This window comes from Mobula birostris, chromosome 4 (assembly GCF_030028105.1).
Source record: "Mobula birostris isolate sMobBir1 chromosome 4, sMobBir1.hap1, whole genome shotgun sequence".
Classification (NCBI taxonomy): domain Eukaryota; kingdom Metazoa; phylum Chordata; class Chondrichthyes; order Myliobatiformes; family Myliobatidae; genus Mobula; species Mobula birostris.
In genome coordinates, this window is record NC_092373.1 from 210,275,844 (window position 1) to 210,303,278 (window position 27,435).

The following is a 27,435-nucleotide window of genomic DNA, read 5'->3' on the forward strand; positions in this document are numbered from 1 at the left end:
AGATTCACTAGAATGATTCTGGGAATAAGAGGGTTAACATATGAGGAACGTTTGTCCGCTCTTGGACTGTATTCCTTGGAGTTTAGAAGAATGAGGGGAGACCTCATAGAAACATTTCGAATGTTGAAAGGCATGGACAGGGTGGATGTGGCAAAGTTGTTTCCCATGATGGGGGAGTGTAGTACGAGAGGGCATGACTTAAGGATTGAAGGGCGCCCATTCAGAACAGAAATGCGAAGAAATTTTTTTAGTCAGAGGGTGGTGAATCTATGGAATTTGTTGTCACGGGCAGCAGTGGAGGCTAAGTCATTGGGTGTATTTAAGGCAGAGATTGATAGGTATCTGAGTAGCCAGGGCATCAAAGGTTATGGTGAGAAGGTGGGGGAGTGGGACTAAATAGGAGAATGGATCAGCTCATGATAAAATGGCAGATCAGACTCGATGGGCCGAATGGCCGACTTCTGCTCCCTTGTCTTATGGTCTTATGGCCCCTGGCACCAGGGAGGCAACAGACCATCCGGGATTCTCGATCTTTCCCACAGAACCTCTTATTAGTCCCCCTAACTATCAAATCCCCTATCACTACTGCTCTCCCCTTTTCACTCCTTCCCTTCTGAGGGTCCAGTCTGGGTGCCAGACATGCGACCACTACAACTTGTCCCTGGTAAGTCGTCCCCACCAATAGTATCCAAACATGGAGAAGTTCAGTACAGAAACAGGCTATTTGGCCCATCTAGTCAATGGTGAAAAAACATTTAAGCTGTCTAATGCAACTACCTGCACTGGGACCATCGCCCTCCATACCCCTACCATCCAGGCTCCCATCCAAACTTCTTTTACATGTTGAAACCCAGCTCGTTTCCACACTCTCACGACCATTTCAGTAAAGAGCTTTTCCAAATGTTCCCGTTAAATTTTCACTTCCCCACTTACCCGTGATCTCTGGTTGTCGTCCCACCCAACCTCAGTGGAAAAAGCTGCTTGCATTTACCCTATCTACACCCTCATAATTTTGTGTACTTCTAACAAATCTTCAAAGCAATGTATAATTTCCTTGTTTGTGTTTACAGCCTTTTTTGGTGTATAAGATGACAAGAGGCATTGATTATGTAGAAAGCCAGAGGTTTTCTTCCAGGACTGAAATGGCTAACACGAGGGAGCATAGTTTTAAGGTGCTTGGAAATAGATACCGAGGAGATGACAGGGGTAATTTTTTTACACAGAGAGTGGTGGGTGAGTGGAATACACTGCCGGCTATTTGCGTGAGAGTGTTTCAGTTACTGTGGAGCCAGAAACCCATGCAGCTCATTGGGAACAGGGAATAATACCAATGGAGAAAGTCAAACTGAGCCAGGTCACAGATTGGAGATGGTAGAAATGCGCCATTCTTATAGAGACAGGAAGAGCCACAGAGAGTTTGTTGGTCATTCCAGATACCAGCGCTGGGCCCAGTTAGAAGATGATTTCTCTCTCCAACTTGGGTTGAACCTCACGGTAACAGTGTGATGTCGGATCACACCTTGACAACTCAGGTGATCTCATCTTAAATGTTATCGTACACCCATTAATGGATTTTGTAAATCTTTTTACAGGTTACAAATGACAAGGAATTTGTGTACGGGAATCTCGAACACAACACGCCAGTTTTACTGTCTCTGTCCAGATATTTAAGAAGTGGAGCAAGCGAATCACTCGATCATCCTTCCTGCTCAGATGGTGGGAATGGATTCACTCGATCATTTCAACTGAAGGTACTTCAGCAAGTTCAAACTGGGACAAGGCCATTCATCTATTCTGTGTTTGAGAAGGGATTCAGTCGGTCTTCCCGCCTGTGGACACACCAGTCAGTTCACACTGGGCAGAGGCTGGTCATCTGCTGAATTTGTGGGAAGGGATTCACTTGGTCATCAGACCTAATGGCTCACCGGCGAGATCACACTGGAGAGAGGCCATTCACCTGCTCGGACTGTGGGAAGGAATTCACTCGGTCATCTAAACTGAAGGAACATCAGCGTGTTCACACTGGAGAGAGGCCGTTCACCTGCTCAGACTGTGGGAAGGGATTCACTCGGTCATCTGACCTAATGGCTCACCAGCGAGTTCACACCGGGGAGCGGCCGTTCACCTGCTCGGACTGTGGGAAGGGATTCACTTGCTCGTCTCACCTGAAGGTACATCAGCGAGTTCACACTGGAGAGAGGCCGTTCACCTGCTCAGACTGTGGGAAGGGATTCACTTTGTCATCTGATCTACTGAGACACCAGTCAGTTCACACTGGAGAGAGGCCATTCACCTGCTCAGACTGTGGGAAGGGATTCACTCGATCATCTTACCTTGTGGTACACCAGCGAATTCACACTGGAGAGTGGCCGTTCTCCTGCTCAGACTGCGGGAAGGGATTTACTTGGTCATCTCAACTGAAGGTACACCAGCGAGTTCACACTGGGGAGAGGCCGTTCACCTGCTCAGACTGTGGGAAGGGATTCACTTTGTCATCTCATCTGAAGGAACATCAGCGAGTTCACACTGGAGAGAGGCCGTTCACCTGCTCAGACTGTGGGAAGGGATTTGCTTCGTCATCTCCACTGAAGGTACATCAGCGACTTCACACTGGTGAGAGACCTTTCACCTGCTCAGTGTGTCGGAAGGGATTCACTTTGTCATCTGATCTACTGAGACACCAGTCAGTTCACACCGGAGAGTGGCCATTCACCTGCTCAGACTGTGGGAAGGGATTCACTTCGTCATCTAATCTGAAGGTACACCAGCGAGTTCACACTGGGGGGAGGCAGTCATCTGCTCAGACTGTGGGAAGGGATTCACATCATCATCTAAAGTGAAGGTACATCCGCGTGTTCACACTGGCAAGAGCCGATTCAGCTGTCATCTGTCACTCTGTCATCTCACCTACTGACATACCAGTCAGGTGACACTGGAGAAGGGCCGTTCACCTGCTTGGACTGCGGGAAGGAATTCACTTGCTCATCTAAACTGAAGATACATCAGTGAGTTTACACTGGAAGAGGCCGTTCACCTGCTCAGACTGTGGGAAGAGGTTCTCTCAGCCAAATCAACCAAATGTGCATCATTGAGTTCACACTGGGGAGAGACTGTTCACCTGCTGTGAATGTGGGAAACGACTCACTCAGTCATCTCACCTTTGGTAACTCTCGCTTCAGCTAGCAGCTTAATTTAGGGGTTAACAGCCCCCAGCCTGGCCAAACTTAAAAAATCTCCTTTGGGTGGTTGCTGTGTGATGTGTCCCCTGTTACAAATTACTACCCTGAAATAACAAACGATGTGCAGTATGTGATTAAACAATTGAGCTTTATAAATTTTACTTTGACTATTGGGTTAGAAAAGAAAACAGAAAAAAGGGCCCACTCTCTCCATTCACGTCCTCTCAAAAGACCACGAAAATCTCTCTTCCAGACTCACAAGAAAGAACAACATTTCTCTCACTGGATCGCCCTGCACTCCAAAACCCTGTTATCACTAGTCATAACATAAACCTTAAGGAGGGGAGGAGAAGATGGTGGCACGACGCAGTGTGCACGGCCGCTCCGAATTGATATCATATTTGTTAAATAGGGGCCGTGCACAATCCTGATTTGATGGAGACAGACGTGAGAAGCACGGAGGAACATCTGGAGAAACTTCTGAAATGCCCGGCTCACTGCCACTGCTACTGTGCGATCGAGAATCTACTGAGGGGAAGGCCCATAATCCTTTGCTTTGACTATTGCCTGTTGTTGGGGCTGGGGTCAAAGCGCTCGGCAGAGATGGTGCTCGGTGTCGGAGGGCTGGTCGGAGGCTTGAAGTTTTTGGACGGACTCAGAGTTGGACTCTGGTCGGGTGCTGCCAGGATGCTGCATCGACAAGTTTGCGGCGCTGGAAGCTCATGGCAGGGAGAGTTTTTCCTTTCAACAGTCTGCGTGAGATGATGGGACTTTCAAGAGACTTTGAGACTTTTTTTTACCGTGCTCATGGTCTGTTCTTCATTAAATTATGGTATTGCTTTGCACTGTTGTAACTATATGTTATAATGATGTGGTTTCTGTCAGCTTTTATTAGTCTTGGTTTGTCTTGTGTTTCTGTGAAATCATTCTGGAGGAACAAATTGTATCATTTCTTAATGCATACATTAAGAAATGATACATTCCAGAATGAGGGGTCACAGTTTGAAGATAAAGGGGAAGCCTTTTAGGATCGAGATTAGGAAAAACTTCTTCACACAGAGAGTGGTGTATCTGTGGAATTCTGTGCCACAGGAAACAGTTGAGGCCAGTTCATTGGCTATATTTAAGAGGGAGTTAGATATGGCCCTTGTGGCTAAAGGGATCAGGGGGTATGGAGGGAAGGCTGGTCCAGGGTTCTGAGTTGGATGATCAGCCATGATCATACTGAATGGCAGTGCAGGCTCGAAGGGCCGAATGGCCTACTCCTGCACCTATTTTCTATGTTTCTGTATTACTAAATGACAATAAAAGAGGACTGCGTGTCCTCATAATCTAATCTAATCTAAATAATCTAAAACATTGCTGCTACAGAGAAACCATTACCACAGCAGTGAAACATTACAGAGAGGCCATTACACTTGTGACGCACTGCTGGGTTCGCACTGGGGTGAAAGTTTCAGTAAGCTGCATGCTGAATATTTGTCCATCATTGTTGCTGAATGCAATCTTGGGAGTGACTGTTGGTGCTGAACTCTGCAATTATTGCTGCTGCTCACCACACCCAGTTCTGCACCCTGATCACTGGGCATGGGAGGAGTTTCTTCTGCTGCATATTCACTTTTAATGGGACTGGAGTTTAATATTTTACATCTGTGACAAATAAATCAGTTCTATTTTAAACCCTGGTATCATCTCCGGTACTTAGTGAATTTATAACACAACTAGTGTACAGTAGAGAGTCAGCTCAGGCCGCTGGACCCTGCCGGTGATTCTGTTCCACGACGGTCCTGTTAAATCCTCCCCTGTTGTTTCCCTCTCGCTCTCCCTGTGGTGATGAGTTCCAAACAGTCACCACTCTGTGGGTGAAGAGGTTTTTCTTGAATTTTTTGCAGACTGAAGAAGTTGAGTTGACTGCAGTTCTGTCTGACATGTTCTTTCTGTCTGACATGTTCTTTGCCCCTCAAATCTCTGGGCTGAGGAAGAATGACATTGGGAGTTAACCTTATTCACGACTCATTTCTACGTTATAGGTCATTTTCCCTGTGATAAAGTTATAAGGGAATTGGGGGATTCTCAGATTCCTGTAAATAGTGGGTTAAGGATGAATACGGACTGTGCCTGTGGGTTCTGGTTTGAGAAGGGCTGCAGTGTGTTTGAGCAGCTGCTTCTTTTGAGTGAAGATAAGGATTGCAAAATTTTTAAAAAACCACAAGAGGATGTCTCCTGGCTTTTCACGCCTTTTGGTTTTAACAAAGGGTGGCGATAATGCAGGACCTTCCTTACATTCCTTTCTTAATTTCGGTAGAGTCTCTTATCTAAATTATTAAATTTGCTCTATTTGAGTAGCCGGAATGTCTATTGACCTGACTGTTCTTTTGTATTGAGATGTTAAAGGTTCAATCTGTCCTACTGACATGTAAATGCTGAGTGTCCAGACAAGGACAAGCAGGATGTGAGAATTAATTATACTCTGTTCTCTGTTTGCCTCTGCCTGTTGTGATTAAGTGTTCTTTGTCAATACGTTTACCTCTGTTTTAGGTGATTAAGTGGCCTTTGTCTCGGACTATCACTGTTGCTGAGCATTCGTGACAAAGCTGTTATAAAATCTCTGTAACTCTGTGCTTCGGGAGAGAGACTTCCGTGGCTGAGTCTCTGTGAGTGCAGAAGGAGGGTTCTCTCTCATAGCTTGCTACTTATAAAGGTGGAAAAGAATCAACTGTGTTAGTTGTTTCATTACATCAGCTTAATCACTGTTGACAGTTTGGCGACCCAGCCAGGAGTCCAAAGGAGTGATCCCCGTGAGGCGGCATCAGCGATAATCTGTGTGGCGGCGACTTGAGACGGATGGGCCCACAAGGTAAGATTCACCTTGATCTCACTCAGTAGCCAGTCGCACGGAAAATCCATTCGTCTGACGGGCAACTCTAATGTACTCCTGCAGAACCCGAGTGCCATAGTAAGAGTGAGGTTCGAGTCCTCTGCTGAGCAAAAGGGTAAAAGCGGGGTTCGAGTCCTCTGCTAAACAAAAAGAGTTGGGTTGGAGTCCCAGTTTGAGGCCACATCTTGAGTATCCACTCTGCCTTAGATTGTTTGTTAAGAGGGGCAATCCCCCATGCGAAGGTCAGGAACCTGAAGTGGGTGAGAGAAAAAGAGTGCCCAATTAGTGTTTCAGAGATGAATATATAAAACCCTATGAAACGATGGTTCAGACCTTAGATAAAACGGGAAATAACACACTGTTATTTAAATCAAGTAAAGATGATCCAGAAAAAGAGAATGACTATTGTAGATTATTAGCATGCTTAAATTAGAAATTGGGTAATGATATTTGGCCTTTCGGAGAAATTTGGGACATAGAGTCATGTGATTGAGCAGTTAATTTAATCTGGAAAAAGAACTGTGGAAAAAAATGGAAATTCCTGATTAAAGAATGGAAAAGATAAAGCTGATACTAAACGAAATAATACTTCACTGGCCAGACAGACAAACAAAGAAAACAGGCAAAGGCAGAGATAGACAGGAAGGTTTAGGTTGGCAGTGCTGCGTGTGAGATCTAGGGCAAACACGGGATCCTGAACCCATGTCTGGCATACCGACCTTGTTTGAGGATTGGACACCATTCGTATTCCCCATCTTATCGGGGCCGATTAAAACAAATGCTATGGATTGGCCTGACATTGATCAATATCGAATACGACGAGCTTTGACATATTGTTGAGATCCGGTTTTCGAATCCCGATCAGGCCCACATTGTTGTGCCGACCCTCAAATCCTGCCTCCCATATAACCCCCCACCTTAAATTCCTCCATATACCGATCTAGTAGTCTCTTAAATTTCACCTGTGTATCTGCCTCCACCACTGACTCAGGCAGTGCATTCCACGCACCAACCACTCTCTGAGTAAAAAACCTTCGTCTAATATCCCCCTTGAACTTCCCACCCCTTACCTTAAAGCCATGTCCCCTTGTATTGAGCAGTGGTGCCCTGGGGAAGAGGCACTGGCTATCCACTCTATCTATTCCTCTCAATATCTTGTATACCTCTATCATGTCTCCTCTCAACCTCCTTCTCTCCAAAGAGTAAAGCCCCAGCTCCCTTAATCTCTGATCATAATCCATACTCTGTACACCAGGCAGCATCCTGGTAAATCTCCTCTGTACCCTTTCCAATGCTTCCACATCCTTCCAATAGTGAGGCGACCAGAACTGGACACAGTACTCCAAGTGTGGCCTAACCAGAGTTTTATAGAGCTGCATCATTACCTCGCGACTCTCAAAGTCTATCCCTCGACTTATGAAAGCTAACACCCCATAAGCTTTCTTAACTGGCATTCACAGCAAGAGGATTCGAGTACAGGAGCAGGGAGGTACTACTGCAGTTGTACAAGGCCTTGGTGAGACCACACCTGGAGTATTATGTGCAGTTTTGGTTCCCTAATCTGAGGAAAGACATCCTTGCCATACAGGGAGTATAAAGAAGGTTCACCAGATTGATTCCTGGGATGGCAGGACTTTCATATGATGAAAGATTGGGTCAACTAGGCTTATACTCACTGGAATTTAGAAGATTGAGGGGGGATTTATTGAGATCTATAAAATCCTAAAGAGATTGGACAGGCTAGATGCAGGAAGATTGTTCCAGATGTTGGGGAAGTCCAGCACGAAGGGTCACAGTTTGAGGATAAAGGGGAAGCCTTTTAGGACCGAGATTAGGAAAAACTTCTTCACACAGAGAGTGGTGAATCTGTGGAATTCTCTGCCACAGGAAACAGTTGAGACCAGTTCATTGGCTATATTTAAGAGGGAGTTAGATATGGCCCTTGTGGCTAAAGAGATCAGGGGGTATGGAGGGAAGGCTGGTACAGGGTTCTGAGTTGGATGATCAGCCATGGTCATAATGGCGGTGCAGGCTCGAAGGGCCGAATGGCCTACTCCACCTATTTTCTATGTTTCTATGTTTACCCTGTCTACCTGTGAAGCAACTTTCAGGGATCTGTGGACATGTACCCCGAGATCCCTCTGCTCCTCCACACTGCCAAGTATCCTGCCATTTACTTTGCACTCTGCCTTGGAGTTTGTCCTTCCAAAGTGCACCACCTCACACTTCTCTGGGTTGAATTCCATCTACAACTTCTCAGCCCACTTCTCCAACCTATCAATGTCTCTGCAGTCTTTGACAATCCTCTACACTATCTACAACACCATCAACCTTTGTGTCGTCTGCAAACTTGCCAACCCACCCTTCTACTCCCACATCCATGTCGTTAATAAAAATCATGAAAAGTAGAGGTCCCAGAACCGATCCTTCTGGGACACCACTAGTCACAATCCTCCAGTCTGAATGTACTCCCTCCACCACGACCCTCTGCTTTCTGCAGGCAAGCCAATTCTGAATCCACCTGGCCAAACTCCCCTGGATCCCATGCCTTCTGACCTTCTGAATAAGCCTACCGTGTGGAACCTTGTCAAACGCCTTACTAAAACCAATATAGATCACATCCACTGCACTACCCTCATCTATATGCCTGGTCACCTTCTCAAAGAACACTATCAGGCTTGTGAGACATGATCTGCCCTTCACAAAGCCATGCTGTCTGTCCCTGATCAGACAATGATTCTCTAAATGCCCACAGAACCTAACTCTAAGAATCTTTTACAACAGTTTTCCCACCACAGACGTAAGGTTCACTTGTCTATAATTACCCAGACTATCGCTGCTAACTTTTTTGAACAAAGGGACAACATTTGCCTCCCTCTAATCCTTTGGTACCATTCCCGTAGACAACAAGGACATAGAGATCCTAGCCAGAGGCTCAGTAATCTCTTCCCTCGCCTCGTGGAGCTTCCTGGGGAATATTCCGTATTGCGCCAGGGAGTTATCCGTCCTAATGTGTTTTAATAACTCCCACACTTCCTCTTCCTTAATATCAACATGCTCCAGAATATCAACCTCACTCATATTGTCCTCACTGTCATCAGGTTCCCTCTCACTGGTGGATACCGAAGAGAAGTATTCATTCAGGACCTCGCTCACTTCCACAACCTCAGGAGGCATCTTCCCACCTTTGTCTCTAATCGGTCCTACCTTCACTCCTGTAATCCTTTTGTTCCTTACATAATTGAAGAATGCCTTGGGGTTTTCCTTTACCCTACTTGCCAAGGCCTTCTCATGCCCCCTTATTGCTCTTCTCAGTCCCTTCTTAAGCTCCTTTTTTGCTTCCCTATATTCCTCAATAGACCCATCTGATCCTTGCTTCCCAAACCTCATGGATGCTGCCTTCTTCCACCTGACTAGATTTTCCACCTCACTTGTCACCTATGCTTCCTTCACCCTACCATTCGTTATCTTCCTCACTGGGACAAATTTATCCCTAACATCCTGCAAGAGATCTCTAAACATCGACCACATGTCCATAGTACATTTTCCTGCAAAAACATCATCCCAATTCACACCTGCAAGTTCCAGCCTTATAGCTTCATAATTTGCCCTTTCCAATTAAAAAATTTTCCTGTCCTCTCTGATTCTATCCTTTTCCATAATAATGCTAAAGGCCAGGGAGTGGTGGTCACTGCCCCCCAGATGCTCACCCACTGAGAGATCTGTGACCTGACCCGGTTCGTTACCTAGTACCAGATCTAGTATGGCTTTCCCCCTGGTCGGCCTGTCCATATACTGTGACAGGAATTCATCCTGGACACACTTAACAAACTCTGCCCCATCTTAGCCCTTGGAACTAATCAGGTGCCAATCAATATTAGGGAAGTTAAAGTCACCCATGATAACAACCCTGTTATTTTTGCACCTTTCCAAAATCTGCCTCCCAATCTGCTCCTCTGTATCTCTGCTGCTACCAGGGGGCCTATAGAATACTCCCAATAGAGAAACTGCTCCCTTCCTGTTCCTGACTTCCATCCATACTGACTCGAAAGAGGATCCTGCTACATTACCCACCCTTTCTGTAGCTGTAATAGTATCCCTGACCAATATTGCTACCACTCCTTCCCTCCACCCCCATCCCTTTTAAAGCACTGAAATCCAGGAATATTGAGAATCCATTCCTACCCTAGTGCAACCAAGTCTCTGTAATGGCCACTACATAATAATTCCATGTATGTATCCAAGCTGTCAGTTCATCTTTGTTCCTGATGCTTCTTGCATTGAAGTACACACACTTTAGCCCTTCTACCTTACTACCTTTACACCCTTTATTCTGCTTCTCTTTCCTCAAAGCCCCTCTGTATGTTAGATCTGGCTTTACTCCATGCACTTCTTTCTCTGTTCTATTGCTCCGGGTCCTATTCCACTTGCAAATTAGTTTAAACCCTCCTGAACCATGTCAGCAAGGAACTGAAGGAAGGGACGCACATATTCACGCCCCCAGCCACTGGGGTGTAACCAAGCAGAATGAAACTTGCTCTGTCCGTTGAAAGTTAAGATTCTATGCACGGACAAAGATGTCACCCTGGGACTAGCGAACAACCGACAGCTTCCCCAGTTACCGACCCCCACCCCCCAGTGGTGGGCACTTAATTTGGACTCCAATTTGTGTGAACCCCCTCTGCCAGAGGCAGTCGCTCATTTGACTCTGCGCTATGATCCTACAGAGTGCTCAACTGAGGAAAGCCAATATTATGCACCCCTCGAGGGACAGATGCTCCCAGTCACAGTGACTGGAGAGGTTAAAGGAAAAGAGTGCAGTGTATTACTGGCCAATGTTCCGGATTCCCTTTGGCGACAGACAGGACTGGTGGTTTCCCATACCACCATTACGGTTTGCCCTGGGTTCAAGCCAAAGAGCCGAGGGTTGCTTGCCTACACCCTGACAAAACAAGCCTCCAGCAGCGAGGGAGGGTGGCAAGACTTGGCCGTGGGCCTACTCCGATTCTGAAGACGGGACATCTGGTAAGACACTCTTTTAATATTGACTGAACCCAAGACGTTGTACCCCATCTCTGGGAAATTTCAGGCCATGAAGTCGGCCGCACCAACTGCCCCCCTCCCACCCGTCCGGATCACCGTTGAAGAAGGACAAACTCTCCCATCCCTTCTGCAATGCCCCCTCAAGCCCGAGGCAACGTTTTATGAGGATGGAAGCTCTTTTGTGCATCTAGCAGCAGAATGATATTCCAGCTGTGCGATAGTGACGACAGTGAAGTAATTGAGCAAGTTTCCTCTGCAGCAGCTGTCTCCGCCCAGAAAGCTGAGCTACTTGCTCTGACTCATGCCTGTATCCTAGCAACAGACTACTCAGTTCTGATTTTGAAGAATCCACCACAGAACCAATTCTTTGTGGAAGACCTGAAAAAAAAACGCAAAGTCATGAATGAAGATGACTTTGAAGAGGCAGTCCACAACTATTTGGAACAAAATAAAAAGAGCCTGAATGAGGGCTTCAGTGGAGGAGCCAAAAATACAGGCCTAAGCTGGAATCCTCTTTGATTAATGTTTCAAATTTTTAAAATGAAAAAGCCTGTGGAAAAGAAGTGTCAAACAGATTAAAGTGTGACTTTTACATAGACTCCCGTTATGCCCTGACTACAGAACTCTGGGGATTCCTGACTTCCTCTGTTGCCGCCCCCCTCCCATTAGTAATGCTACCTTTATAAACAACTTACTTACCGCTCTACAGCTACCTCGAGTTTTGGCCATTATTAAATGTGCAGCCTGTACTGGGGAATCTGATAAGATATCTAAGGGGAATACTAGGGCTGATGCAGCAGCTAAAGAGACAGCCTTGGACCCCGCACTTTTAGTCCCCTCGGGAGCCCAGCAAGCTCTTATTAGACAAAATCTAAGGACGGGTATGCCAGACACAGGGTTAATATAAAATTTCCAGGGGGACGCTCCTGAAGGAGAGGGCAAACTTCGGTCCCAAATGGGTTACCACCTTAAACATCAGACCAATTTATGGGTGACCCCTGTGGGACAGGTTTGTGTTCCCTCTGTGTTCTTATCTATCTTGATAGATTATGTAAATAATTGTACACACTTAGGCAAGGAGGGAATGGTTAATATCTTGGTGGCGGAGCGCCCTGATTTCCAGCAAGCAGCTGAAAAGCGAGCCACAGCATGTGGAAAATAAAAATGAATGCTGCAAAGGGATTCCCTGTGGTTCTGGAACCACCCCTTGCCTGGTGGACCTTTTTTTTCATGTTTACAACTTGATTTCATAGAACTACCTAGAGTACATTGTTATAAATATTGCTTGGAAATAGTAGATGTATTTAGCAGATGGATTGAGGCTATACCCACTACTGATAATACTGTTGTAAAAATATTACTAAGAGAAACGATTCCCCATTATGGATTACCTGAATCAGTAAGCTCAGACAATGGACCTCATTTTATTGCTAAGATAAATGAGAAAATCTGTAAAGAATTGGCAATAAAACAACAATTTCACTGTGCTCACCATCCAAGAGCAGCTGGTATAGTGGAACGAACAAATGGAACCTTAAAGAATAAGCTAACCCAAACTTATGGAAGAGACTGGACTAACCTGGCTTAACCATATAACCATATAACAATTACAGCATAGAAACAGGCCATCTCGGCCCTTCTAGTCCGTGCCGAACTCTTACTCTCACCATGTCCCACCGACCTGCACTCAGCCCATAACCCTCCATTCCTTTCCTGTCCATATATCTATCTAATTTAATTTTAAATGACAACATCGAACCTGCCTCAACCACTTCTGCTGGAAGCTCATTCCACACAGCCACCACTCTCTGAGTAAAGAAGTTCCCCCTCATGTTACCCCTAAAGTTTTGCCCTTTAACTCTCAACTCATGTCCTCTCGTTTGAATCTCCCCCACTCTCAATGGAAAAAGCCTATCCACGTCAACTCCATCTATCCCCATCATAATTTTAAATACCACTATCAAGTGCCCCCTCAACCTTCTACGCTCCAAAGAATAAATACCTAACTTGTTCAACCTTTCTCTGTAACTTAGGAGATGAAACCCAGGCAACATTTTCGTAAATCTCCTCTGTACTCTCTCAATTTTATTGACATCTTTCCTGTAATGAGGCATCCATTAGTCTTGCGAGACCATGGATCTGCATCTGGAAAGTCTTCACTCGCCAGGGCGCAGGCCTGGACAAGGTTGTTTGGAAGACCAGCAGTTGCCCATGCTGCAAGTCTCCCCTCTCCACGACACCAATGTTGTCCAAGGGAAGGGCATTAGGACCCATACAGCTTGGCACCGGTGTCATCGCAGAGCAATGTGTGGTTAAGTGCCTTGCTCAAGGACACAACACGTTGCCTCGGCTGGGGCTCGAACCCACGACCTTCAGGTCGCTAGTCCAATGCTTTAACCACTTGGCCACGAGAACTGTACACAATACTCCATATTTAGCCTCACCAATGCTTTATACAATTTCAACATCACATCCCAACTCCTATACTCAATGCTCTGATTTATAAAGGCCAGCATACCAAAAGCTTTCTTCACCACCCTATCTACATGAGATTCCACCTTCAGGGAACTATGCACCATTATTCCTAGATCCCTCTGTTCTACAACATTCTTCAATGCCCTACCATTTACCATGTATGTCCTATTTTGATTAGTCCTACCAAAATGTAGCACCTGACATTTTTTCAGCATTAAACTCCATCTGCCATCTTTCAGCACTCATCTGACTGGCCTAAATCTCTCTGCAAGCTTTGAAAAACGACCTCATTATCCACAATGCCACCAGTCTTAGTATCATCTGCATACTTACTAATCCAATTTATGACCCCATCATCCAGATCGATAATATATATGACAAACAACATTGGACCCAGTACAGATCCCTGAGGCACACTGCTAGACACCGTCCTCCAATCTGACACACAGTTATCCACCACTACTCTCTGGTGTCTCCCATCCAGTTACTGCTGAATCCATTTTACTACTTCAATATTAATACCTAACGATTGAACCTTCCGAACTAACCTTTCGTGTGGAACCTTGTCAAAGGCCTTACTGAAGTCCATATAGACAACATCCACCGCTTTACCCTCGTCAACTTTCCTGCTAACCTCTTCAAAAATTCAATAAGGTTTGTCAAACAGGACCTTCCACGCACAAATCCATGTTGACTGTTCCTAATCAGACACTGTCTATCCAGATATATATATATACCATCTCTAAGAATACTTTCCATCAATTTACCCACCACTGACGTCAAACTCACAGGCCGATAATTGCTAGGTTTACCCTTAGAACCTTTTTTAAACAATGGAACAACATGAGCAATACGCCAGTCCTCCAGCACCATGCCCGTTTCTAATGACATTTGAAATATTTCTGTCAGAGTTAGTATTTAGTATTCTGTTAGTATTTCTATACTAACTTCCCTCAAAGTCCTAGGGAATATTTTATCTGGACCCGGAGACTTATCCACTTGTACATTCCTTAAAAGCGCCGGTACTTCCCCTTCTTTAATCATCATACTTTCCATAACTACCCTACTTGTTTCCCTTACCTTACACAATTCAATATCCTTTTCCTTAGTGAATACCGAAGAAAAGAAATTGTTCAAAATCGCCCCCATCTCTTTTGGCACCGCACATAGCCGTCCACTCTAATATTCTAAGGGACCAATTTTATCCCTCACTATCCTTTAGCTATTTATATAACTGTAGAAACCCTTTGGATTTATTTTCACCTTACTTGCTAAAGCTGCCTCGTATCTTCTTTTAGCTTTTCTAATTTCTTTCTTAAGATTCTTTTTACATTCTTTATATTCCTCGAGCACCTCATTAACTCCAAGCTGCCTATATTTATTGTAAATCCCTCTCGTATATTTATTGTAAATCCCTCTCTTTTTCCGAATCAAGTTTCCTATATCCCTTGAAATCCATGGCTCTCCCAAACTTTTAACCTTTCCTTTCAACCTAACAGGAACATCAAGATCCTGTACCCTCAAAAAAAACACCTTTTTTTGAAGGCAAAATTCCCAATTCAAAACATGTAATCGAAAGTAATCTGAGTTGGGTCTGGATAACCAGTGTCATTACTCCTGGTGATATCTGCAATACATCTTTAGTAGTATGGTTCATTTGACGGACGTGTTTAAATTCAGATATTGTCGTTATGTCAACGATACGACAGGATAAGGAGCAACCTTACTGTGAACAATAAAATAATGGCACTGTATAAGGAGCTTTATTCTCAAGGATTCCAGCGATAGGACATGGTGCACAATGATTTGATCAGAATATTTATTTAAAAATACACATGCAATATGTCTGCTGATATAATTTTTGAGGAAAGGTCAGCTGTGTAACGCTGTTGAGCCCATCGATCTGTACTGAAGGAAGTTACAATGTTATTATTAGGTTCCCGGGTGTCGGATATTGACTCCAGCCACTGTACACAAGGTGCACATATCTGACATTTCAGATTTGTTATCCACCATCCCGCGACAGCGTGTTCATGTTAACTTCCAACGGATATCGCGCAGAAATGAACCTGGCATTCACGAGAGAAAACTGTCACCATTAACGGACAAAAACATGTGTCGGGAAAACACTAGGTCACATTGGATCCCTCCAACTCTACATTGTGAAGATCAAAAATAATACAACGAGCTTTTCTTTCAGCCGTCAAAGTCATTCCGGATATTATTACGAATACAATAACGAAAGTCGATGGTAAATGCCTCTATCTTCCTCCGTAAGTCTGGACCCCCGATGGGGCCCTTGTCCCTAAATGTCTCTCCTCCAAGCTCAGAACGACTTTCAGTACAATTTTGTCCGCGGCATCGGTTATATCTTGGTCTGACAGGGATTATAAATGACACAATTGCTGACAATGGGTTTGTCGATTGACAATGTGGATGGATAATCGACGGTTAATTTCTTGCAATGGAACGAACACTGGAAATGAAGTATGTTACCAATGTGGTTTCCGTTGTGCTTCAATAACCAGGAATAATGTCTGGAGTATGGCGACAGGAATAGGGGAGAATTGTGGGCAACGACGAGTAAACAATGGAGTAGCGCAGAGAACGATCTTCGGAGAGCGGAGATGGGGGACGGAAGGTCGTGCCTGGAAGTAAAGGCAATATGCAAATGCTGGAAGTTACGGAAAAATATGCTGCATGCGGAGGCTCGTGGCGTGTTACGTGAAGACAAGGAGACCCAGTCTCCTACTATTCTAGGTGAGATGGAGTGATGTTACCTGCGGGAAGTACAACAGATATCGGTGATGGCGACAACGGAATAGCCCTTATGTGATCGTCCGTGTGGCAGGAGGTATCTCACCATAACTGTGGGAGTCAGTAGCTTGGCTTTGTAAAATATGTCTTTGATGATCTATCTCTGGAATTGGGGACAGAGAGATCGAGAGACAAGAGCGGTGTCAAAATGGGACAAACCAGATCTGAGGGCGTTGTGGAAAGTTGTAGGCAACGTTGATGAATTGACGAGCTCAGCCTGGGTGCAGGAAGCAGCACTAATTGAGTCGACAATGGATTGCAGTATCGATTCATTCGTCACTGTAGGGGATAAACAAGTTGCTTCGGGAAGACAGACGCCGTCGCAGGAGTATGGCCCTTGCAATTGGACTAATATATCCGGGCGGTCAGAAGTCCTGCACAGTGGAACTGTGGGGAAAAATGCACGAAGATCTGTAGGGCACGGATGAGAGGATAGGCCGGTGAATGAGAGAAGTGCATTGCGGCTGTTTAAGGGACCCTTCTATGGTATTGGCCCTTGGGAGAAGTGAGTGGAAGACGGATAGTGCCGGTCCCAGAGGAACAGAAAGCCGCCACAGTGTATGGAACAATGTTGGTTAGGTTCGGGGCGAGGGGCTGTGTTGGCTGGAGGCGCTGCTAGGTCACGACTTTCTCACTACAATGAGAGCGAGCGGAGATTTTACCACATTATTTAGCTGCTCCCTGAACTTGGTCGGTGTAAGAGCGTAAAGGGCCGTGTTTGTACAACAGCTCCGAAGCTGCAGAATGATGCCCAGCTCTCGCAGAGATTCGGGCGGAACCACAGAAATGGTAAGATCACACAGCCGATCCCACACAGAATAAACAGTGAAAGGTACCCATAGCAAGATGAAATTCCCCGAAACGATTAGCAATAAAACGAGGGATTTCCTGCGTTTCTCCATCTCCGGGTCTTTGGTACTTTCTCCGTTACCGGGAACCCTGAGTCTCCTGCGACCTGTGCTGGTGAGTAAGACGTGCCTGACGGTGAAGCCATTCGTTACTAGAACCAGAACATATGGGAATACAGGGGTGAGGAAGTAATAAAATAGGTCAATTTGAGTCGTGAAATTGAAATAAAGAAATCTCTTTATATAAAGGAATGGATTGATTACCCATGTGTATTCCTCTGTGAGCCGAAAATACCAGTAGATATTTTTTAAACCGCTGATTGCAGTTACTGTCCCCAAAACCAAGGCCACAGTTTTCCCCGTGCAAAATTTTCTTTTCAGCTTCTGGCAACAAATGGCGACGAACCGATCAAAGATGAACGAGACGGTGAACCAGACCGAACAGCCGGTGACGGTGTAAATCAGAGCAGTGTGGATATTACACCACTTGGTCATTGATTGCAGAAAAACGTAGTACGGCATGTACGTAAGTGGAATCTTGACGTAGCGCGCCAAGGTTTCAAAGCAGACCACCATATACAGCGGCCATCGTCGGAGTGGACTAAGTCAGAGTGGGACGGCTTTGGCTCAACAGGCTTCGGCGAGAACAGGCAGAGGCTGGGGTAGGTTCCGGTAAGTTTTTAATTCAGATTCTCTAGCGTAGAGAGAATGTCAGGCAGGATGTTGGAATGCTCCTCTTGCAGGATGTGGGAAGTCAGGGAGCCCTCCGGTGTCCCTGACAATGACACCTGCAGGAAGTGCATCCAGCTGCAGCTCCTAACAAACCACGTTAGGGAACTGGAGCAGGAGCTGGATGATCTGCGGATCATTCTGGAGAATGAGGAGATTACAGATAGTAGCTACAGGGCGGTAGTTACGCCAAAGGAGCAGAGAACTAGAAATTGGGTCACTGTCAGGCGAGGGAAGAGGAAAGGGCAGGCAGAGCAGGGTTCCCCTGTGGCCATTCACCTCAACAACAAGTATACCGCATTGGATACTGTTGGGGGGGGGGGGGATGACTTACCTGGGACAAGCTGCAGTAGCCGGATCTCTGGCACTGAGTCTGGCTCTGCAGTGCAGAAGGGAGGGTGGAAAAAGAGGAGAGCGGTAGTGATAGGGGACTCGATAGTTAGAGATACAGATAGGAGGTTCTGTGGTCGTTACAGAGAATCCAGGATGGTTTGTTGCCTCCCGAGTGCCAGGGTCAAGGATGTCTCTGATCGCTTGCATGACATTCTGAAGTGGGAGGGTGACCAGCCAGATGTCGTGGTGCACATCGGTACCAATGAAATAGCAAGGAAGAGTGAGGAGGTCCTGGAGAGTGAGTATAGAGAGCTTGGTAGGAAGTTGAAAAGCAGGACCTCGAGGGTGGTAATCTCAGGATTGCTACCTGTGCTACGTGCCAGTGAGGGTAGGAATAGGATGCTCTGGAGGATGAACAAGTGGCTGAGGAACTGGTGTAGGAAGCAGCGTTTCAGATTTCAGGATAATTGGGACCTCTTCTGGGACAGGTGGGACCTGTACAAGACTGACGGGTTACACTTGAACTACCGCGGGACCAATATCCTTTCAGAGAGGTTTGTTAGTGCTATTGGGGAGGTTTTAAACTAGATTTGCAGGGGGATGGGAACCACAGTGCCAGAGCTGACAGTGTGGCTGGGGTGAAAATAAATGATGTTAAAAGTTCAAGCAAATCCGCTAATAGAAAGGTTGTGAGTGGTGGTAAAAATCTTCTGAGGTGTATATATTTCAATGCTAGGAGTATTGCGGGGAAGGCGGATGAGTTGAGGGCTGGAATGACACGTGGAATTATGACGTTATAGCAATTAGTGAAACTTGGATACAGGAGGGGCAGGACTGGCAGCTTAATATTCCAGGGTTCCGATATTTCAGATGTGATCGAGGCAGAGGAATGAAAGGTGGGGGAGTAGCATTGCTTGTCAGGGAAAATATTACAGCAGTGCTCAGGCAGGACAGATTAGAGGGCTTGTCTACTGAGTCCTTATGGGTGGAGCTGAGAAACAGGAAAGGTATGGCCACATTAGTGTGATTGTATTACAGACCACCAAATAGTCAGCGAGAATTGGGAGAGCAAATCTGCAGAGAGATAGCAGGCAACTGCAGGAAACATAAAGTTGTGGTGGTAGGGGATTTTAATTTTCCACATGTTGATTGGGACTCCCATAGTGTTAGGGGTCTAGATGGGTTAGAGTTTGTAAACTGTGTTCAGGAAAGTTTTCTAAATCAATATATAGAGGGACCAACTAGAGGGGATGCAATATTGGAACTCCTGTTAGGAAACGAGTTAGGACAAGTGACGGAAGTCTGTGTAGGGGAGCATTTTGGTTCCAGTGATCATAGAAACATAGAAAGATAGAAAATAGGTGCAGGAGTAGGCTATTCGGCCCTTCGAGACTGCACCGCCATTTAGTATGATCATGACTGATCATCCAACTCAGAACCCCGCCCCAGCCTTCCCTCCATACCCCCTGACCCCCGTAGCCACAAGGGCCATATCTAACTCCCTCTTAAATATAGCCAATGAACTGGCCTCAACTGTTTCCTGTGGCAGAGAATTCCACAGATTCACCACTCTCTGTGTGAAGAAGTTTTTCCTAATCTCGGTCCTAAAAGGCTTCCCCTCTATCCTCAAACTGTGGCCCCCCGTTCTGGACTTCCCCAACATCGGGAACAATCTTCCTGCATCTAGCCTGTCCAATCCCTTTAGGATCTTATACGTTTCAATCAGATCTCTCCTCAATCTTCTAAATTCCAACGAGTACAAGCCCAGTTCATCCAGTCTTTCTTCATATGAAAGTCCTGCCAGCCCAGGAAACAATCTGGTGAAGCTTCTTTGTACTCCCTCTATGGCAAGGATGTCTTTCCTCAGATTAAGGGACCAAAACTCCACATAATACTCCAGGTGTGGTCTCACCAAGGCCTTGTACAACTGCAGTAGTACCTCCCTGCTCCTGTACTCAAATCCTCTCGCTATAAATGCCAGCATACCATTCGCCTTTTTCACCGCCTGCTGTACCTGCATGCCCACTTTCAATGACTGGTGTATAATGACACCCAGGTCTCGTTGCACCTCCCCTTTTCCTAATCGGCCACCATTCAGATAATAATCTGTTTTCCTATTTTTGCCACCAAAGTGGATAACTTCACATTTATCCACATTAAATTGCATCTGCCATGAATTTGCCCACTCACCCAACCTATCCCAAGTCACCCTGCATCCTCTTAGCATCCTCCTCACAGCTAACACTGCCACCCAGCTTCGTGTCATCCGCAAACTTGGAGATAACACCATTAACATCATAACACCATTAGTTTGAACTTGATCATGAACAAGGATAGATCTGGTCCTAGGGTTGAGGTTCTTAACTGGAAGAAGGCCAAATTTGAAGAAACGAGAAAGGATCTAAAAAGCGTGGATTGGGACAGGTTGTTCTCTGGCAAGGATGTGATCGGTAGGTGGGAAGCCTTCAAAGGAGAAATTTTGAGAGTGCAGAATTTTTATCTTCCCGTCAGGATTAAAGGCAAAGTGAATAGGAATAAGGAACCTCAGTTCTCAAGGGATATTGCAACTCTGATAAAGAAGAAGAGGGAGTTGTATGACATGTATTGGAAGCAGGGAGCAAATAAGTGCTTGGGGAGTATAGGAAGTGCAAGAAAATTCTTAGGAAAGAAATCAGGAGGGCTAAAAGAGGACATGAGGTTGCCTTGGCAGTCAAAGTGAAGAATAATCCAAAGAGATTTTACAGGTATATTAAGAGCAAAAGGATTGTAAGGGATAAAATTGGTCCTCTTGAAGATCAGAGTGGTCGGCTATGTGCGGAACCAAAGGAAATGGGGGAGATCTTAAATAGGTTTTTTGCATCTGTAATTACTAAGGGAACTGGCATGAAGTCGATGGAATTGAGGGAATCAAGCAGTGAGATCATGGAAACTGTACAGATCGAAAAGGAGGAGGTCCTTGCTGTCTTGAGGAAAATTAAAGTGGATAAATCCCCGGGACCTGACAGGGTGTTCCCTCGGACCTTGAAGGAGACTAGTGTTGAAATTGCAGGGGCCCTGGCAGAAATATTTAAAATGTCGCTGTCTACAGGTGAGGTGCCGGAGGATTGGAGCGTGGCTCATGTTGTTCCGTTGTTTAAAAAAGGATCGAAAAGTAATCCGGGAAATTATAGGCCAGTAAGTTTAACGTCGGTAGTAGGTAGGTTATTGGAGGGAGTACTAAGAGACAGAATCAACAAGTATTTGGATAGACAGGGACTTATTAGGGAGAGTCAACATGGCTTTGTGCTTGGTAGGTCATGTTTGACCAATCTATTGGAGTTTTTCGAGGAGGTTACCAGGAAAGTGGATGAAGGGAAGGCAGTGGATATTGTCTACATGGACTTCAGTAAGGCCTTTGACAAGGTCCCGCATAGGAGGTTAGTTAGCAAAATTCAGTCGCTAGGTATACATGGAGGGGTGGTAAATTGGATTAGACATTGGCTCAATGGAAGAAGCCAAAGAGAGGTAGTAGAGAATTGCTTCTCCGAGTGGAGGCCTGTGACTAGTGGTGTGCCACAGGGATCAGTGCTGGGTCCATTGTTATTTGTCATCTATATCAATGATCTAGATGATAATGTGGTAAATTAAATCAGCAAATTTGCTGATGATACAAAGATTGGAGGTGTAGTAAACAGTGAGAAAGGTTTTCAGAGCCTGCAGAGGGACTTGGACCAGCTGGAAAAATGGGCTGAAAAATGGCAGATGGAGTTTAATACAGACAAGTGTGAGGTATTGCACGTTGGAAGGACAAACCAACGTAGAACATATAGGGTTAATGGTAATGCACTGAGGAGTACAGTGGAACAGAGGGATCTGAGATTAACCGTACAAAATTCCCTAAAAGTAGCATCACAGGTAGATAGGCTTGTAAAGAGAGCTTTTGGTACATTGGCCTTTATTAATCAAAGTATTGTTTATAAGAGCTGGAATGTTATGATGAGGTTGTATAAGGCACTGGTGAGGCCGAATCTGGAGTATTGTGTTCAGTTTTGGTCACCAAATTACAGGAAGGATATTAATAAGGTTGAAAGAGTGCAGAGAAGGTTTACAAGGACGTTGCCAGGACTTGAGAAACTCAGTTATAGAGAAAGGTTGAATAGGTTAGGACTTTATTCCCTGGAGCATAGAAGAATGAGGGGAGATTTGATAGAGGTATATAAAATTATGATGGGTATAGATAGAGTGAATGCAAGCAGGCTTTTTCCACTGAGGCAAGGGGAGAAAAAAACCAGAGGATATGGGTTAAGGGTGAGGGGGGAAAAGTTTAAAGGGAACATTAGGTGGGGCTTCTTCACACAGAGAGTGGTGGGAGTATGGAATGAGCTGCCAGACGAGGTGGTAAATGCGGGTTCTTTTTTAACATTTAAGAATAAATTGGACAGATACATGGATGGGAGGTGTATGGAGGGATATGGTCCGTGTGCAGGTCAGTGGGACTGGGCAGAAAATGGTTCGGCACAGCCAAGGAGGGCCAAAAGGCCTGTTTCTGTGCTGTAGTTTCTATGGTTTCCAATATCAGGTCCAGGAGAAGAACCAGGAGATCCGCAACGGCCATGGCAACCAAGTAGCAAGTGACAACTCTGGAGAGGCCGCACTTTCCGCGAGACAGGATGAATAGGGTCAGCGTGTTCACTGCCAAACAAAATAAACAATCAGCGTAAACACACCAGGTAGGATTCTCTTAAAGCAAGTATATAATGTGTACCAATGATAAGAATGAGTCTACTTGATAGAATAATATAATCGTAGGGATTACCAATCAATGAAACTAAACGGTTTTGCAAAGTAGTGGAAGCTCAGTTCAATCTGTTCTATCGAATATCAGCAACGAAACAGAAAGCGACGAACGCAGATAAAGGTGACTGATGATTGGAAATTCCGTACTTGTTGAGGGATAAAGAGCTGAATGATGCATCTGCAGAATCTGCAGAATCTCAACTGTCGTGAAGTAAGTGTCCTTGACACCGACCATGTTTAGCTGCAGCGCAGATTACCGTCCCTGATCGTTTCCCAGGGCGCTGGATTTGCAAGTGGAGCAGCAGCCCAAAACCTTATAATTGCACCTCTCTTCCTGTTTGTCGACATCACCTTCAAGTCATACCACGAGTGTCACCGCCTCCTTCTTGTACTTTCGCGTTTACAATCGAATGCTATTCATTGAGGTCTCGATGATGCTTTATTTTTCCAGCAACAAGAAGGTGATTTGTCACCGACACAATTCGGCATGATCACCGACAGGCTGCTGTGTGCTACGATTGCATGTAAGTTTACTCATCAGAAAGCTGACCTTTGCATCCGGAGCATTAACTAAGGCAGCCTGACCAAGCACGTAACTGTTAACCTCCGCTTTAAATGTGCCCAAACATTTGGCCTCATCAACCGTCTAGCAATGAGTTCCACAGACACACTGCCTCTGGCGATAGAAATTCCTCCGCGGCACTCTTCTGAGGGGGAATTCAACTATTCTGAGTCTGCACTCTCTGGCCCGAAACTCTCCCACTGTTGGATGCATCGTCTGCCCGATGGCTCCATCTGAGACTTTCAATTACAGGTAAGCTTCCCCGGTTCCCCAGCCCTATTCCCCTAAACTCCTGTGAATACAGGCACTGGGCTATCAAGCACGCGTCAAGCACTAAATCTTTTATTTCCTGAATCATTCTCGTAAACCTGTTTTGGATCATCACAACCGCCAGCACATATTTTCTTAGACGGGGCTCCTCGGGCCAGTAAATTACCAAAGTTCATAGAGTAAGGATTTGCTTAATCAACAGCTGGTATGTGCGACAGCAGCCTTAATTAATATTATAAGAGGCACACGTGACAATGAAAACGTGCAGTTCAATGCTGTTTCATAAGTTATCTTTGGATAAAGACTCACCCGGAAGGGCAATGATAGCGAGGACGGGGAAGAAAATCACTTGAATAATAATACTCATCATTCGAAAATCTACCGTTAGCGAATCATCATCTGCAAAGATATATGGAACCAGCCAGAAGATATTTTTCACATTTCCTGTTATATTCCAAGCTGTCCTTCCCGGATTCTGATCCATGACAGAACGAGTCAGTCTGTCCTCACTGTCCTCTCGGTGCAGCCTCAGATCTCTGTCCGTGACGGGAGAGGCTGCTCACGCTGAAACAGGGGGGACCGAGTGAAAGGGATGCTTATTAATAAGAGAGAGAAACTCTCCGGTGACGTCAGAAGCCTACCTTGAATTGACGCGAATTATTTTACATGAAATGACAGGAAGTGTTAACCTTTGGTTTACCCAGCAGCTGAGGAAGAAGAGTGTAGATAAGTGCTGCTGTTACTACATATATTGGATTTACAGAAAAAAAATCTCACAACATTTCGGTTGATTTAACTGCTTAAAACAGAACAAAATGGTCCTTAAATAAGAGTCTTCCCTTTAAAAATTTCTTCTTATTTGGAATGTATCTGTCTTGCACTTCCCTCGTTTCCCACAGGGATTCCAGGCGTTGTTGCTCTGCCGACCTTTCTGCTAGTGTCCCTTTCCAGTCAGCTTTGTCCAGTTCACATCTCATGCCATTGTAATTTCCTTTATTCCATAAATTGGAATTTAGTTTCTTTTTCTCAAATTTTAAAGTGAACTCGATCATATTGTGACCACTCTTCCCGAAGCGTTCCTTAACCTTAAGCTCGCTTATCACATCCGGATCATTGCACAGAACCTGATCTAGCACAGCTGATTCCCTCGTGGGCTCAATAATAAGATGTTCTTAAAAGCCATCCCTTAGACGCCCATCCTCGCGGAATCAAGATTGCACGGAGATTTTGGGGAAGTTACCAGGTGTCAGCTGAAAAAGGGCGAAATCTTTACCGATTTCATTGATAGATAGATATACTTTATTGATCCCGAGGGAAAATGGATTTCTTTACAGCTGCACCAACCAAGAATAGAGCATAAATATAGCAATACAAAAACCACAAACAATCAAACAACAAAATGCAAACTATGCCAGATGGAAAATAAGTCCAGGACCAGCCTATTGGCTCAGGGTGTCTGACCCTCCACGGGAGGAGCTGCACGTTCGATGGCCACAGGCAGGAATGACCTCCCGTGCCGCCCAGTGTTGTATCTCGGTGGAATATGGCCGAAGTTCAACAGTAAAAAGTTCAATATCCGGTCTACAAACACGTTCCTCGATCGTAATATGACCCGGATTGCACCATCTGTTGTTAATCAGAACAGTAAGCACCCAACTCCTTTACGCTTACCGCTCTCAGTGTACTTCCGGTCAGCCCGAACGTTCTGGAAGCCGTCCCTGGAAACGTTTTGATCGGGTATGTCCTCGTGCAGCCCCGTTCCAGTGAAACACATAACACTGCACTCCCGAAATGTTCTCTGACGCCTGGCTAGCGCCGTCAACTCATCCATTTTATTACCCACCGAACTCCTCTTCTCCATAAGTATCTGTTGTCTCGACCCGGTCCTCTTTCCTCGACTTTGTAATCCCCCTCTGCATCCTCTGTGTGTTTTCCTCCAGATTTCAGCCGGGGTGTCCGCCGCTCTGTTCGCTAAACCGGCTGGCATTAGCTCAATCAGCTGTCCCTGGAACAAACAATGCGACCACACTGCTGCCACGCTAATGAGACGTGTCGGATAGTAGCTATTTCCAGCACTAAAAACCCAAATAAAACTCTCTCTACCAGCATGTTAGAGAGGGTGCAGCTTCGACGTGTTACCGTGAAAAAAAATACAAAAAATAACGTAAGTTAAAAAGTAAGAAGAAAAAAGTAAGAATACTGATCGGAACGGCTGTAACAGGCTGCATGCACGACCGGCGCATGCGGCAAATCAAGGCTACCTGGGAATTTAGTGCAGGAATTCCGCTCAATGTGCAAACTGGTCCTCTAGCCGTCGATACAATAACCAAGAATAGACTGCCTGTGATATGCACTATAGTGCTCCAAAACAGACCACACAATACATCAAGCGGCTCTTTATAACTGGTAAATATTGAAAGATATTTGTAAATAACTACAGCAGTGGAAATATGCAGATGATGGGAGATTTTTGGATTATTTAAATAGCACATGTAATGTAATAACTGCGCTGCATCGTACTGCTACCCTTAGAGACCCAGATCGTGATGATAGGTATAGACATAGCGTGAATTGTTGAGGGACAGGAAGAGCTAATTTCATTAACAGGGTGGGTATTCTTTGGATGGAGGGTATTTCCGCGGAAAATTGATTTACAACCGAAAAAGCTGACTGTACTCACTACCCCATGAATCTTCAGCAATTAAACCTCCCTTTAAACCAGAAGACCTAGGACCTATGGTGAGGCAGGTATTTGTGAACCAAGAGCCGCCTCACCAAAGAGGGATGACTTATTACGGACCTGATACTGGAGTGATATTAATTCCGTCACAAGTTAGATCTGAGGTTCACAGACTGAGCCCCACACCATACCCCCACCCTCCCCGAACACCCGACCCTCCACTGAGTCAACATGACGATATTCTTCAAGTGGACCCGGAGATATGGGGACAACATAAGAGTCAGGTGGGCGTAGTGAAGCCCGTAGACCCTCACCAGGCCACGGTCCGGCGAAACGCCCGACTGCTTCCGTCAGTCCCGTTTATCTCCGGAAGCAATGAATGGGATTACGCCAGTGATGCAGCCTTATTGCAGCAAGCGGTTCTTCGAGTAACAGAAAGCCCCGGCAAGCCGAAATTAACCACTCCCAAGCCTGGGAAACTGGATGAGTGGCGGTTTGTACAGGACTTGAGAGTGAAAATCAGATAGTACAGCCCTTTTCACCCGCTGTGCCGGACACCAATTTGATATTGGCCTCTATCTCGTCAGATAGCTGTTGGTATAAATAAAATTAATTTGTATTCTGCTTTCTTCTCTATGCCCGTACACGAAGACAGAGAATACCTGTTCGCATTTTGCCTGTAATGGACAACAATATACATGGACAAAGTCACCTCACGGTCATACAGAAAGCCCTGCAGTATGTGCAACTACTGTCCGCGATAATCCGGTAAATTTATCACTGCCCGGAGGCAGCGTGACATGATAGTTTGTTCATGCTTTGTTGTTGGCTTCGCAAAAGTTGAT

The 27,435-nt window shown here is 45.4% G+C and overlaps 1 protein-coding gene and 1 pseudogene across 1 annotated transcript; one reads left to right on the plus strand and one right to left on the minus strand.

Moving 5' to 3' along the window:
* LOC140197111 (uncharacterized) overlaps positions 1-5,879 on the plus strand; it is a 54,278-nt pseudogene extending 48,399 nt beyond the window's left edge.
* Positions 5,880-17,012: 11,133 nt separating this feature from the next.
* Positions 17,013-24,394, minus strand: LOC140197112 (uncharacterized). The gene is made up of 3 exons (XM_072257027.1): positions 24,220-24,394; positions 22,850-22,973; positions 17,013-17,781 (listed from the first exon to the last, which is right to left on the minus strand). The coding sequence occupies exons 1-3, from the start codon at positions 24,392-24,394 to the stop codon at positions 17,013-17,015; spliced, it is 1,068 nt and encodes a 355-aa protein (XP_072113128.1).
* Positions 24,395-27,435: the final 3,041 nt, after the last annotated feature.

Coding starts and splice junctions, on each gene's coding strand:
- LOC140197112 (XM_072257027.1), bottom strand. CDS start 24,394: ATGGATCAGAATCCGGGAAGGACAGCTTGGAATATAACAGGAAATGTG. Junction 22,974..24,219: donor CGCTATCATTGCCCTTCCGG/GTGAGTCTTTAT, acceptor TTTGTTTGGCAG/TGAACACGCTGACCCTATTC. Junction 17,782..22,849: donor CTCCTGGACCTGATATTGGA/AACCATAGAAAC, acceptor GGCGCGCTACGT/CAAGATTCCACTTACGTACA.